The sequence below is a fragment of the Lineus longissimus genome, chromosome 12 (genome assembly GCF_910592395.1).
Source record: "Lineus longissimus chromosome 12, tnLinLong1.2, whole genome shotgun sequence".
Classification (NCBI taxonomy): domain Eukaryota; kingdom Metazoa; phylum Nemertea; class Pilidiophora; order Heteronemertea; family Lineidae; genus Lineus; species Lineus longissimus.
In genome coordinates, this window is record NC_088319.1 from 3,719,431 (window position 1) to 3,733,443 (window position 14,013).

Here is a 14,013-nt window from a genome sequence, read left to right on the forward strand (position 1 = left end):
TCAAACAGTTCGGCATTTATATCACCATGGTGATACTCGCCTCGGGAATTTTCGGGAAGGTGTTGTCGACCGTGGTGTTCTGGAGGCTGCGGCGCCAGGACAATGTCACAACCAGCTACCTGGCGCCAATCGCCATGTACGACTTGAGCAATGAGTCGAGATTACTAAAGTAGTGTACAGCAAATGTTTATTAACTACTAGCGATGGCAAGTAAACTAGGATATTCTTTATTCTTGAATAAAAAATTGAAATACATGTACTGGAGAGCGATGATACAAACTACATGTACTAGTATTTATAATAATTTAGCCACTGCCAGTTTATAGCTTTAAAACAAACAAATAATAGATATAGGATTTAACAATAGTTGATTCTTGACAGTTTTCGAAATCTCTCTTCGAATTGTTCTTTTGGTAGGAACATGAAAACCGCAGTCGAACTCCATGGCGCGTGATGGGGTGGGGGGGGGGGGGGGGGGGCATGGTATTTCTGCAGGGCTGCTGTAACGGTTTTTGATGTTTTCGTTTCTAAGCGTTACCCCTATTGTTTTGGAACGCGGAAAGAGAGTTTGACACGTTTTTCTACGTTTTAATCAATTAAAAGTCATGTGTGTCTCTGCCGTCTATTGTGGAAACACTGAAATATTGGGAAACGACCTGAGAGCTTTACAACGGGACATGGCCCGACAACTGAGCCGGTGAAAAGCGACATCTCGAACCACTGGAAGCACGCTCTTCAGAAATGACTTGAGTTACAAGTAATAACGAAACCCCTAGATAAATATGACCTTAGGCCAGATATGCATTGGATTTACATTGTCACGGTTCACATTTCACTCGTCACGAGCATGTTTGCTAACAGACTGCACCTGACGAAGGGGTGAAAATGACATCGTAGTCGTGGTCCGCTCTCTAGAAATGACTTGTTTATTCTATAAACGACAACGTCAACTGTACGCGAATCCAACCTTATTGGTAGGCCTATTTAAAAAATACTCAACTTGCGAGTTCCAAGTTATCTCAGTGCGTGTTTGAGGTCTGCACCCAGTGAAAGATGTAATGTATTTCACCGGCTGAGAATAATGAGATGAATGGGTTCTGGCAAAAAGCACAACGCCGACCTATTGCGGCCAGCACTGATGCAATTACAAGTCTAGTGTATAATGATGGATAACTACATGCAATATGTCGTGACAACTCTTGTCTCGTATAAACTGAGAGTGGTAAATACTGCATGTACATACAGAAGGGCTAGCTGTCCCCGGTGACAAGCTTGCCTCCATTTTACTTTGTAAATCAATAACAAAATGTTAGAGCCAATAAAAACAGAAGTCATTTTATCGTCTCACTCTGCATATGTGACACAAACTGGACTCGTGTGAAACCTTCTTTCATTTTCCGTCTTGATTTTCAATATTTCAATTCAGCATACGTCTGGCTTGCGATCACATCAGGCTGAAAGACAAAATGAAACTTTTACGGGTCGTGTCAATTAAAGGCATCCACTGTGAGGGGGGGGGGGGCGGGCGGGGGCAACAGCTATAAATCAATGTTGAATATAAAAATTCTGATACATTTCGCATCAGTGATGAACTTCTCAAAAAATGTGTCCTTTTTCATATGCCTTTGATCACGACACTCAACACTGGCAACGCATACGATCACTAATAAAGCCTCAAACTGTCTCGAAAAATCGGCAGCTCTGGGTCAACTCGAATTGATATTTCTGAGGTGAAAAGGATTTGAATCTGTGGGCCTGAGGACAAGCATATCAAAATGTCCTCCATGATGTGTTCGCGTGTACTAGCCAATCAGATCCACGGATTCCGACTAGAGGTACGATGTGATGTGATATATTTAAGTCACTAAATAGTGTTCAAAGTGTCGTCCTTCAACCCCAGAACGTTTTAGAGCTTTCAGAACTGGTGAAGTGCAGGCTTTGAAAGTCACCGAGTAACTCTTGGCCAGTGCTGCGGCTATTGGTCATTTATTCGTCTTTGTTCTTCATTGCTACCATTCAATTATCACGAGATTCATGATCAAATCCGCTCTACAAATTAATCTTTGACCATGTTGCATTGCATTGTAACTAAACAGCGAAATATATCAACACAACTCAGGAAGGGCGTGACTGTATTCTCTTACCGTGATGTTCAAGTCAGCATATGGATTTTCCATTTCGTCATACGGATTTTCACCGCCGTCTAAAAAAGAGTAATGTTTGTGTGAATGTTATTATAATTCAAGGATTAGCCGCACGCTTGATCATGCAAAAGTTAAAAGGTTGATTCCGTCACTTGGTTGGAGAGGAGCCATTGTTAACCTCACCTAAAGGAAATAGATAAGTAAGAGCGACATCATTCTCTGAGCAATGCTGCCCCCCCCCCCCTCACTCCCCTGGCCGAAAACTATGACATTAGTTTCATATATATGTACATGTTCAAGATAATTGAGAAGCGTATGTTGCATAGGCAACAGCGGGTATTTTGTACTTACATGTTAAGCTTGCGACTACTTACCTTCCACGGGATTCTGTTGAGGAAAATTAACATAAACCGGTTCATGTGGAGTATCGCCACCTAGGTGTGGAAAGAGGAAACTTTGGTATTGTATAATGAGTATTTGTATTTTATAACTTTATATCATTCTGTAGTCGTGAATGTACTGTACATATCAAACATAATGTAGATACAATGCATCATAATAACGACATACATCACCAGTCTGCACCATCTAGCTTGCGACTACTTACCTTCCACGGGATTCTGTTGAGGAAAATTCACATAAACCGGTTCATGTGGAGTATCGCCACCTAGGTGTGGAAAGAGGAAACTTTGGTATTGTATACTGAGTATTTGTATTTTATAACTTTATATCATTCTGTAGTCGTGAATGTACTGTACATATCACACATAATGTAGAAACAATGCATCATAATAACGACATACATCACCAGTCTGCACCATCTTGGTTTTCCGAGAATTGGTTTAGCATTGTGGACGCCTGTACATCATGTACATGGTTACATAGTTCCGTTTTCAAGAAGTATTACACTCATGAAAAAAAGTGTTACTCACAAACCAGCACCCCATTTACACCAAACCCACAACATACCAGTACCCACACAATCCGATTTTTATACCTCGAACAGCCCGCGCCACGGGTATATGCTAGTAACGACAATGCCACATACTACACGATTTATCTTCAATTTGCGAAAACTGAAAATGTTACCTTCAAATGCCCTGTTGACGACGTTCATGTATAAAGGGTCATGAAATACCGAATCAGCTCGCGTGGTGCCAGTTTTCCCGTCAGCATGATTTGATTCATCGGGTTTATTTCGACCTTGAACATAAATAAACCAGGTCGAAACAGGTATTACTAAGATTTCAGCCAAATCTGAAAAGTTCCTGTGCTGTCTAGTGTAGCAACTATAAAAATATTACAAAAACATTGTTAATCTTGTACTTGTATATGAAAGTGAATATATCATGAATCGAACTATATAATAATCGTAGAAGAATCATATCGAGTCTTTCGCGCTGGGAGTATTCTCTCTAAACTCACCAGCAAAGCATGCCATGTTCCTCCTATGTAGCACGACGACAACCACCACCACCATTGCTACCAGGATGACGACGGCGACAACCACGCCAACTATCATGCCACCATCAGGACTGCTTCCAGCCGGCACGGCCTGTTTAGGATGCAATTGACCAGAACTATAAACAACATCATCGGCAATGTACAAATCCATGTAGAAAACATAGGTCGTGGTCTCGTTTGTCACATTAACTCTGTAAGTTGATGTCGTTGGATCATGGATGGTGAAGCGAACCCCGCCGCATCCAGACGTTTTTGGTGTCTGACTCGGCCCACAGAACTTGAGCTGGAAACTTGTGTACTCCCGAATCTGCGGCACGAACACCACAGTCACCAGTCTCCCGTTACGGGTTATCGTAAACGTCGGGACAGCTGAAAAGGTGATTAATGTTTATGATTGGAAATATCATGATAGATTCAAGAGTCGCAAAGGCGCCAAATTGGGGGAAATGAACCAAAATATACACCTTTCTTTCATTTCTGTCATTTCCATTAAAAAAAAACATCTGCACCGGAAAATATTTGATAATAGGAACTCAGCCAGGAAGTCAAAAAATACAGTTATATCTTATGTTTTCAACTTGCCCTCGTGCTGTAGTTCAAAAACAAAATATGATATTCCAACGGGATTAGTCACTTTGACGGTGTAGTTTCCATAGTCTTGAGTCCCTACAGATCCCTTGCTCAGTGTGTATGTCCCATTTACTTCCGCATGGATGAAGTTTTCCCCAGTTGCCATCTTGTGATTTGGGTGATACCACGTAACATTCGTTGGTCGAGGGTTGACGATGACGTGGAGTGTAAACCTGACTGGTCGTAATGGTTTGCTTTTAATGGTGAGGAGTCTCAGCAGATTGGGATCCCATTTTGCTTTGTATGCAAGTGCACGAAACTGGACATTGAGAACAACTTTTAAATCATCTGAGCATAAACTTGAAACCCGCCAAGTCTCGTCCGTAAGTGTGAGTCATAATGTAAATTATGGAGAAAAACTAGCCCGTGGAAAGGTCGTCGCAATCACGTATTTCAAATACATATTTCAAATAAATCCGAGGGCATGGCCATACATTGTAACTAACCTAACGGACATCAATTCATCAGTCAAACCCAAGGCATGACCTCTAGTTAAATGCATAGACTCTGCACACCCTGAATGATAGAGCTGTCTTGGGAACATGATATATATGGAGTTCCTGTATGGAGCACTTGATGTAATTTGACATTCTTAGACGACGGGCTAATAATATTCATTATACATATATTACTTGCAAACCATGTTTAGACCAATTTGGAGTCCCATATTACTTGCTAATCAATATAACAATATAAAAATTAGACCAATTTAAAGATTTACATGCAATGCTTAGAAATATATTGAAACAGTTCTGCAAGTTCTTCGTCCTCACATAAAACATCCAATTTTAAGGATGCATCAGCTACACCACCTGGAGAATAGTTGACCGTACATGTTAATACATTTTACAGTATATTACATTCGCTTCAACTACTGGGGAGAAACACTGTAACATATGATGTAAACTTCACTGTTTTGCAGAACTGATACGTACAATAATTAACTGTAGTTGTCTGTTCCATCTGGAATAACCCATCACGAGCCTCGCATTTGAACACAGCCTGTGTGTCCAACCTATTGGCTGTCACAACCAAAGTACTCTTTCGAATCCTGCCATTGTATTCTGCCGCCCTGTCTTCAGATGTTATCCCCGACGTCAGTTGCTCCCAGGTTCCTCCTTTCCTCTTCCGGTGGAAGGTTACATTCGCAACCGGGTTGGCGCTGTTTGTCTCACAGATGATCGTGATCAGTTTCCCCTCGTAGATTACTGTCGGTGGTTTTCGTAGCAAAGTTATCTTTGATGGGTTAACTGCAAGTGGAAGGCGGAGTGATGTTCTGAACAGAATGGTAGGTAACGCATAGATTGCACGAAACAAACTGATATGCATGTTGGGTTTATAACCTGCTGTCGAGGGTGTGTTTGCTATTTTTCATCGAATAATCTCCATCACGGTAAAGATGTTTCGAAAACATGTTCAGAAATGCGTTATTTGCGAATGAGTTGCTGTGTTCTTGATATTGACGTTTAATACCACATGTTGTCGTTCGAATTTGCTGCCAGAACTTTTAAATCCATTTACAGTAAATTCATATTCTATCGTACGTTGTTCATCTACTCATATTTTTACAAACATTCTTGTAAGAATGGAACAAATAACTACATGTACCAGTACATAACGATGACTCATCTAACTTTTTGGAAGCTTCTCTGACTTCTTAACGGTTTCTCCAACTTTTCGCTGATTTATTAGTCGTCGCAATCACGTATTTCAAATATATATTTCAAATAAATCCGAGGGCAAGGCCATACATTGTAACTAACCTAACGGACATTAATTCATCAGTCAAACCCAAGGCATGACCTCTAGTTAAATGCATAGACTCTGGACACCCTGAATGATAGAGCTGTCTTGGGAACATGATATCTATGGAGTTCCTGTATGGAGCACTTGATGTAATTTGACATTCTTAGACGACGGGCTAATAATATTCATTATACATATATTACTTGCAAACCATGTTAAGACCAATTTGGAGTCCCATATTACTTGCTAATCAATATAACAATATAAAAATTAGACCAATTTAAAGATTTACATGCAATGCTTAGAAATATATTGAAACAGTTCTGCAAGTTCTTCGTACTCACATAAAACATCCAATTTTAATGATGCATCAGCTACGATACCTGGAGAATAGTTGACCGTACATGTAAATACATTTTACAGTATACATGTATTACATTCGCTTCAACTAATGGGGAGAAACACTGTAACATATGATGTAAACTTCACTGTTTTGCAGAACTAATACGTACAATATACATTAACTGTAGTTGTCTGTTCCATCTGGAATAACCCATCACGAACCTCGCATTTGAACACAGCCTGTGTGTCCAACCTATTGGCTGTCACAACCAAAGTACTCTTTCGAATCCTGCCATTGTATTCTGCCGCCCTGTCTTCAGATGTTATCCCCGACGTCAGTTGCTCCCAGGTTCCTCCTTTCCTCTTCCGGTGGAACGTTACATTCGCAACCGGGTTGGCGCTGTTTGTCTCACAGATGATCGTGATCAGTTTCCCCTCGTAGATCACTGTCGGTGGTTTTCGTAGCAAAGTTATCTTTGATGGCTTAACTGCAAGTGGAAGGTGGAGTGATGTTCTGAACAGAATGGTAGGTAACGCATAGATTGCACGAAACAAACTGATATGCATGTTGGGTTTATAACCTGCTGTCAAGGGTGTGTTTGCTATTTTTCATCGAATAATCTCCATCACGGTAAAGATGTTTCGAAAACATGTTCAGAAATGCGTTATTTGCGAACGAGTTGCTGTGTTCTTGATATTGACGTTTAATACCACATGTTGTCGTTCGAATTTGCTGCCAGAACTTTTAAATCCATTCACAATAAATTCATATTTTATCGTACGTTGTTCATCTACTCATATTTTTACAAACATTCTTGTAAGAATGGAACAAATAACTACATGTACCAGTACATAACGATGACTCATCTAACACTTTTTGGAGGCTTTTCTGACTTCTTAACGGTTTCTCCAACTTTTCCCTGATTTTTCCGACAAAAGTGTGACTTTGTCCGACTTTTCCCCGAAATGTCGGATTTCTAGGGAAAACAAGTTAGAGAAACCGTAAAGATGTCGGAAAAAGCCTCCTACATGAACTAGTGTTAGTCAGCACATCAGATTCTCGATTCTGTACAAGTTGGTTCATCTACTCACATTTTACATACATTGTGGTATCGGTATTTGTCGTAAAGACATGACCAGTCAGGGAGTAGATGGACGCACATCTTACAGCTTCACCATTCATTGCCTTTGTTGCAGTTAAAGACCACTCACTGATCCTCATCTTTCCACCATACACACCATTCCTCTCGGATGATGATATTCCGGTTGTAACATCTTGCCACCGAGGACCACTACTATATTGATACCACTTGATGTAGGTAACTGGATTACTCTCATCCGTCTCACATGTGAACTTCTTTACCTGACCAGCCTGGACAGCAGCGGTCGGGTTATTGAGAAAGGAAACCTTGGTGTTTGAAACTGAAAAGGAATGGCTAGAAATTATCTTCGCCTTCTTTTCCATATTTTTATCTATCGGCACAAACAATACTTTAAAATGGCCGAGTTAGAGGTTTATAACAATTTCCTCACGCTCTTAATGCAGAAGTAGACTGAAATTTCGCAAGAGATAAAACGTACACGTTACACTGTATGTCTTCCTGCTTGAAGTCATATCCAAGGTGGGATACCCAGTGACCTTCGCCTCGCAGTAGTACTCAGCCTGGTTGTCTTCTTCGGCCATCACCCTGTCTTGACCTTGGATGACCTCTCCTGGTGTTCCGCCTGACCTCTTGAAGTAGATCTTCACGGTCGGGGTCGGGTTGCCGCCAGCGACTGTGCAGGTGAACTTGTCCTTCTCCCCAACATAGGACGCGGTCTTTCCCGATGACACGACCACGGAATCAGGTTTGTCTGAAACGATGATGCTGCAGTTATATTGGGAGCAGCTACACTCAAGCTTTTAGCTCATTTTATAATTGACGCATAGCCTTGCCGTTTCGAATTTGAACACAGCCTGTGTATCCAACCTATTGGCTGTCACAACCAGACTACTCTGCCGAATCCTGCCGTTCTATTCTGCAGCCCTGTCTTCAGATCTTATCCCCGATATCAGCTGGTCCCAGGCTCCCCTTCTTCTCTTCCGGTGGAACTGGATATCAGCAAACGGGTTGGCGCTATCAGTCTCACACGTAATCGCGATCGACTTCCCCTCGTAGATCGATGTTGGTGGTTTTTCCGGCATAGTTATATTTAATGGGTTAACTACAAGTGGAAGGTGGAGTGATGTTCTGAACAGAGTGAGGTAACGCATAATTTTTGTTCGTAAGATTGCACAAAAGAAACTGATTTGCATGTTGCATGTTTCTCTAACGTTTCCCTGATTTATCCGACAAAAGTCTGACATTATCCGACTTCTCCCTGAAAGGTCGGATTTCTCAGGAAACAAAGTGAGAGAAACCGTTAAGAAGTAGGAAAAAGCCTCCTACTAGTGTTAGTCAGCACTTCAGATTCTCGGGTTCTGTACGAGTTGGTTCATCTACTCACATTTTACATACATTGTGGTATCGGCCTTTGTCATTAAGTCATGACCAGTCAGGGAGTAGATGGACGTACATCTTATCGTTGTACCATTCATTGCCTTTGTGCAGTTACAGACCACTCACTGATCCTGATCTTTCCACCGTACACACCATTCCTCCTGGATGATGAGATTCCGGTTGTGACATCTCGCCACAAAGAACCAGTAATATGTTGATACCACTTGATGTAGGTAACTGGGTTACTCTCATCCGTCTCACATGTGAACTTCTTAACCTGACCAGCCTGGACAGCAGCGGTCGGGTTATTGAGAAAGGAAACCTTGGTGTTTGAAACTGAAAACGAAACGCTAGAAATTATCTTCGCCTTCTTTTCCATATTTTTATCTATCGGGATAAACAATACTTTAAAATGGCCGAGTTAGAGGTTTATAACAATTTCCTCACGCTCTTAATGCAGAAGCAGACTGAAATTTTGCAAGAGATAAAACGTACATGTTACGCTGTATGTCTTCCTGCTTGAAGTCATATCGAGGGCGGGATACCCAGTGACCTTCGCCTCGCAGTAGTACTCAGCCTGGTTGTCTTCCTTGGCAATCACCTTCTCTTGACCTTGGATGACCTCTCCTGGTGTTCCGCCTGACCTCTTGAAATAGAGCTTCACGGTCGGGGTAGGGTTGCCGTCAGAGACTGTGCAGGTGAACTTGTCCTTCTCCCCAACATAGGACGCGGTCTTTCCTGATGACACGACAACGGAGTCAGGTTTGTCTGAAACGATGATGCTGAAGTTATATTGGGAGCAGCTACACTCAAGCTTTTAGCTCCCTTTATAATTGACGCCTAGCCTTGCCGTTTCCTTTTGCACTTTTATGGAGGAGGCCTACATGTCTAAATGAGCTAATGAATTAGACACGGACTGACACTGATTCTAAAATCTCACAATGTCTAGTATTGATGCGGATAATTCAGTTTGAGAGAGAATGAAGTATATCTATTGGAAATCTTAGAGGCTTTTTGACATTTTCGTTTTTATTACAGTGTACATTGTGACCGTGTATGAGCATTGGTAGTCTACAGTAAACGAGGGCAGAAATTTAGAGCATGACTTTTTTTCCTGCGGTGATAAGTACTAACACGCTGTGTATTGCATTGTTGGGGATCCCCTTCCCCAGTTTCAACCTCGTGATGAGATAGTTTGCCATAGTAAGTTTTAGTTCGTGTTTTACCCCTTTAATCTCTGCTCAGCCTCACTAGCTACGACCCTCCAAGCCAACGGGTTTGTTTTAGATAATGACCGAAGAGGCAATAAGCTATCAATTCTGTAGTTTTACATTGTTTCAACAGTAATGTCGTCATAGGTTCTATTGCAATAAGACCCATGTCACTTAAACACTCCCATAAATTTTCCAACCGAATTATGAACAACTAGCAGCCGTTTATAAGAAAGCCGAGCTCATTCCGTTTTAGTTTGGTTGACATGAACGGTTTACTGAGCAGACTAGAATTTCTATTGAACTTGCCTGGCCTTTTTAATTTGTATTCACCACATGGACATGTCAAAATTCACCAACGAAGAGCAATAAGTAAACATCAGTTTGGGCATTGAAATGTCGCAATTATATTTTTTCAACTGGCCCACATATACATGTATATGCATTCTGGTGTTTCAACAAGGAAGTACGATGGACATCTTATTTCTAGTGTCAATAGTGTTTCTCACATTGTGTCTTCATGTGTAAAATGCCACTTAGAGTGGTCAAAAGGTTTATTTATGGTTCGAATGGGAAAATATGGAAAAATTATCATGACTTACAATAAACGACTAATGTCTTGTCACTACTTGGACCAAACCCGACATCATTTCTCGCCACACATTTGTAAACACCAGCACTCTCTTTTGTCACTTGGAAGTCGTAACTCGATGATGTTGTAACCTTTGTACCATCTTTGTACCAATCGTAGGTATCTCCAGGAGGCGAGGCCACACACTTCAAGTTGAGCTGTATTCCAGCAATGACTGGTCCATATGGGAAACTGGTGATCTGTGGCGTGCCTGGGTGCGCTGAAAAATTTCATTTGATTGTATGAGGGTGGTTTGGAATACCAACGCCCTTCTCGTATCGTGACTTAGACTGGCAAATAGTGGTCAATTTTGTTTGCCTCTGTCTTTCACTTAATCGTGGTATTTTACTTGGCTTCTATATTTTTCACGATGCACTGACAGCACGACTCAATACAATGATACTCTGGCCATTGAAGTATTGGCTCCCAAAAGAATTAACATACAAAATGTATATATACATAACTGGTCATAGTATTTGCAGCTATTTGTAGCTACCTGAAATACGTACTGAAAATTACGAAACAGTCTTCGGTGTAGATAAATCAGTCATCGGTGTAGATGAATATTCTAGTTGCATGCTCTCCGTTCCTTTATACAGGCGAAAGTTATTTGATAACAAAAAGGGCGAAGAAATGCGTTACCTTGCACCACTGGCTTGACTGGGTTACTGTTGCAGCTGAGACCAATATCCTTACAAATCCAGTAACCAGAATCAGAAGGCTGAGCATTGGTGACTTGTAGATTGAATGTCTTTGTCGGTGATGAGATGCTTGGAGGGCTGCAGCTGCTCAAACTGTAGCGTGGGTTACTTGGAGCATGGCATCCCCTCTTATTCGCTGTTGCTACATCTAAAGATGGAGATGAAGCATCCGCCCTCTTAAACCACTTCACAGTAAATCCACTTGGATTGGGTATGTAACAGTTGAGGGTGAATGTACTTCCGATGGCAGGTTTGGGTGGTGAAACACTCACAGTATACAATGAACCTGAAAGTTGGACAGAAGATTATCGTGTTTTTCAGATAGAAATGGTAAAATATATAATACAGTGATCACAAATAGCAATGTTACACAGCCCTGGGCAACTGTTGTCATTATAGGTGACTGGCTTTACTTGACACCATGGAAAAGCATTGGATGGTCATAGCCCGAGGATAATCTAATCGAAAGAGAACGTTATTTTCGTAAGAGTCATTTTAAATGGCCGATTGCATGTTGAAATAAGCGATAAAGAGCTAAAATCTTTTCTGAAATCAATGCACTACGTCAGTTTGCATGAAAACATGCACAAAAGTATACCGTAACCATGGCTACTAAAATGTGAAATGCTTTTAGACCCCAAACGAAGATTTATTTAAGAAAGACTGCACTTCGACGAAATCGGTAATAGCACAGCGACCAACAAGGACGTGGACATTTACTTCTCAGAAGCCTATATCATTGAATATTAAACTCACATGGTGTATAGACATACAGATCTCCCCATTCACTCTCTCTTGTTCCGGCCGAGTTCGATGCTCGACACTTGTACTTCCCACTGACAGGCTCTGCAGGGTGACCTGGGTGGAACACTTTCTTCTCAGTCACTGGACTAAAGATGTACTTTTGACTTGTGCCAATAGGTCCTCTGGCTTCCCAATTCTTTACACCATAAGCAATCGAGTATTTACACCATTTATAGGTGATGGTCCCGGCATCAGGTTGATACGCATCGCAGCCGAGTTCACGGTAGGAGCCGATAGCAGCAGGTTCAAATCCAGATAAAACTGGTTTCTTTGGCAGAACTGAAACATTATCGAAATTTTGTTGTATTTACGTCTAACCTGACTCGTCCCGAGAGAAAAAGGTCACTCAGTGACATTCACTCCTTCATTCCCAAACACATCAATTTACAATGTATCTAATGTCTTTGTTTTGTACCAATTATCCCGTCGCAATGATGATGGCCAGTACATGTTTTAAGAAAAACAGTTCCAACTGGAAAACAGTCCTTCTTTGATGATTTTTTATATAAAGGAATGTTTCAAGGGTTTAGAAATGTCACTCAGTACATTTTTTTTTGTCTCAAGGGACGCATAAGATAACTTTTAATTTCAATGAATAAAAAACAGTGGTCAAAAAATGTTCAGAGCAATGGTGCTCGCGAGTTCCAGACCGCGCAAATTTGGTATGTTTGCTCTTAGAAATCATGCCTAAGGAATAGGAATAACAACAACTTTGCTGAATCGATTTAAGAAATCTATTCAATTCAATGCCAGCCAGAGTAACTTAGTTCATGATTCGCTTGATAGCGAGCTGGAAACAAGACGGGCCAAACTGTGGTGAGAGAAAAAAGCACCATCATTAAACGATTAGACAAAAGCAATAACAAATCCAATTACGATAAGGGATTTTCATATTGTATGATACATGTCTCAGAGTGAATACTCACCAATAAGATGAACCAGTGGTGTCGAAAGTAGGATACATGCGCAGCTCACGATGAAGATATCTATAGCCATAGTTCATTTCGATAGAAAAAGTGTCTTTGTTACGGTTTTGTTGACGAATTATCACGTGAATGCCACTTTGGGTATGTCGCATAACACGATAGCCATACTTTGAATTATATTACCGCTGATCGATAGCGATAATACATCACGTGCGCGCAGTGCAAAGTTTTGTAAGTACGAAAAAAAATTGGGTGTCGATTTTCACGGACTGACTTCCGGGTTGTATGTAGCGCGCGTATGATATAAGATCTTTCCCGATATTTAGACGTGAAACCTGAGCTGATATTTGTGTCAACGCAACTAAAGTCTGAAATATGCGGTCTGGCAACAATTTCGAAGCGTGAAATGCAGAGACGAAATAAGGCAAGAAGTACGGGCAGTTTCTCCAGGGACGCGAGGTACAGGCAGTTTCTCCAGGGACGCGAGGTACGGGCAGTTTCTCCAGGGACGCGAGGCACTCAGGCGGCAAGAGGTATCACTAGCAGGATGCTTTTTCCGACATTTTAGTGGTTTCTCTAACTTCTCCTGATTTATCTGACAAAAGCCCGATTTTGAAGAAATCTGTAGAAAATATCAGGGCTTCCCAAAATTTGGCAATAAAGAAAAAAATCCTATGTTGAATGAGGTTAATGAGATGTGAACCCGACACTGATTAGCTCACTCTGAGTGTTTGAATTGGTTCACTTAGGCATTTGCAGGAAGTCGGAAAAAGCACTCGCTAAGTGTGACGGGAAGTTGCTCTTGGGACAGGACGAACTCAAGAAACTGGGACAATAGTTGGGTTGAGGCAGTAATTCGATCAGACAATCTCGCGGGCGTCGGGACAAATGTCCAATTTACATGCACCCGCTGAAATTGTCACGTAGGTCACAG

The 14,013-nt window shown here is 41.3% G+C and overlaps 1 protein-coding gene across 1 annotated transcript; it reads right to left on the minus strand.

Moving 5' to 3' along the window:
• Positions 1–754: 754 nt before the first annotated feature.
• On the minus strand, positions 755–11,119 carry LOC135497198 (uncharacterized). The gene is made up of 11 exons (XM_064786943.1): positions 11,113–11,119; positions 10,620–10,868; positions 7,908–8,180; positions 7,419–7,748; positions 6,497–6,814; positions 3,570–3,977; positions 3,234–3,347; positions 2,752–2,811; positions 2,519–2,578; positions 2,145–2,203; positions 755–1,454 (listed from the first exon to the last, which is right to left on the minus strand). Exons 1-11 carry the CDS (start codon positions 11,117–11,119, stop codon positions 1,410–1,412), a joined length of 1,923 nt encoding a protein of 640 aa, XP_064643013.1. The 3' UTR covers positions 755–1,409.
• Positions 11,120–14,013: the final 2,894 nt, after the last annotated feature.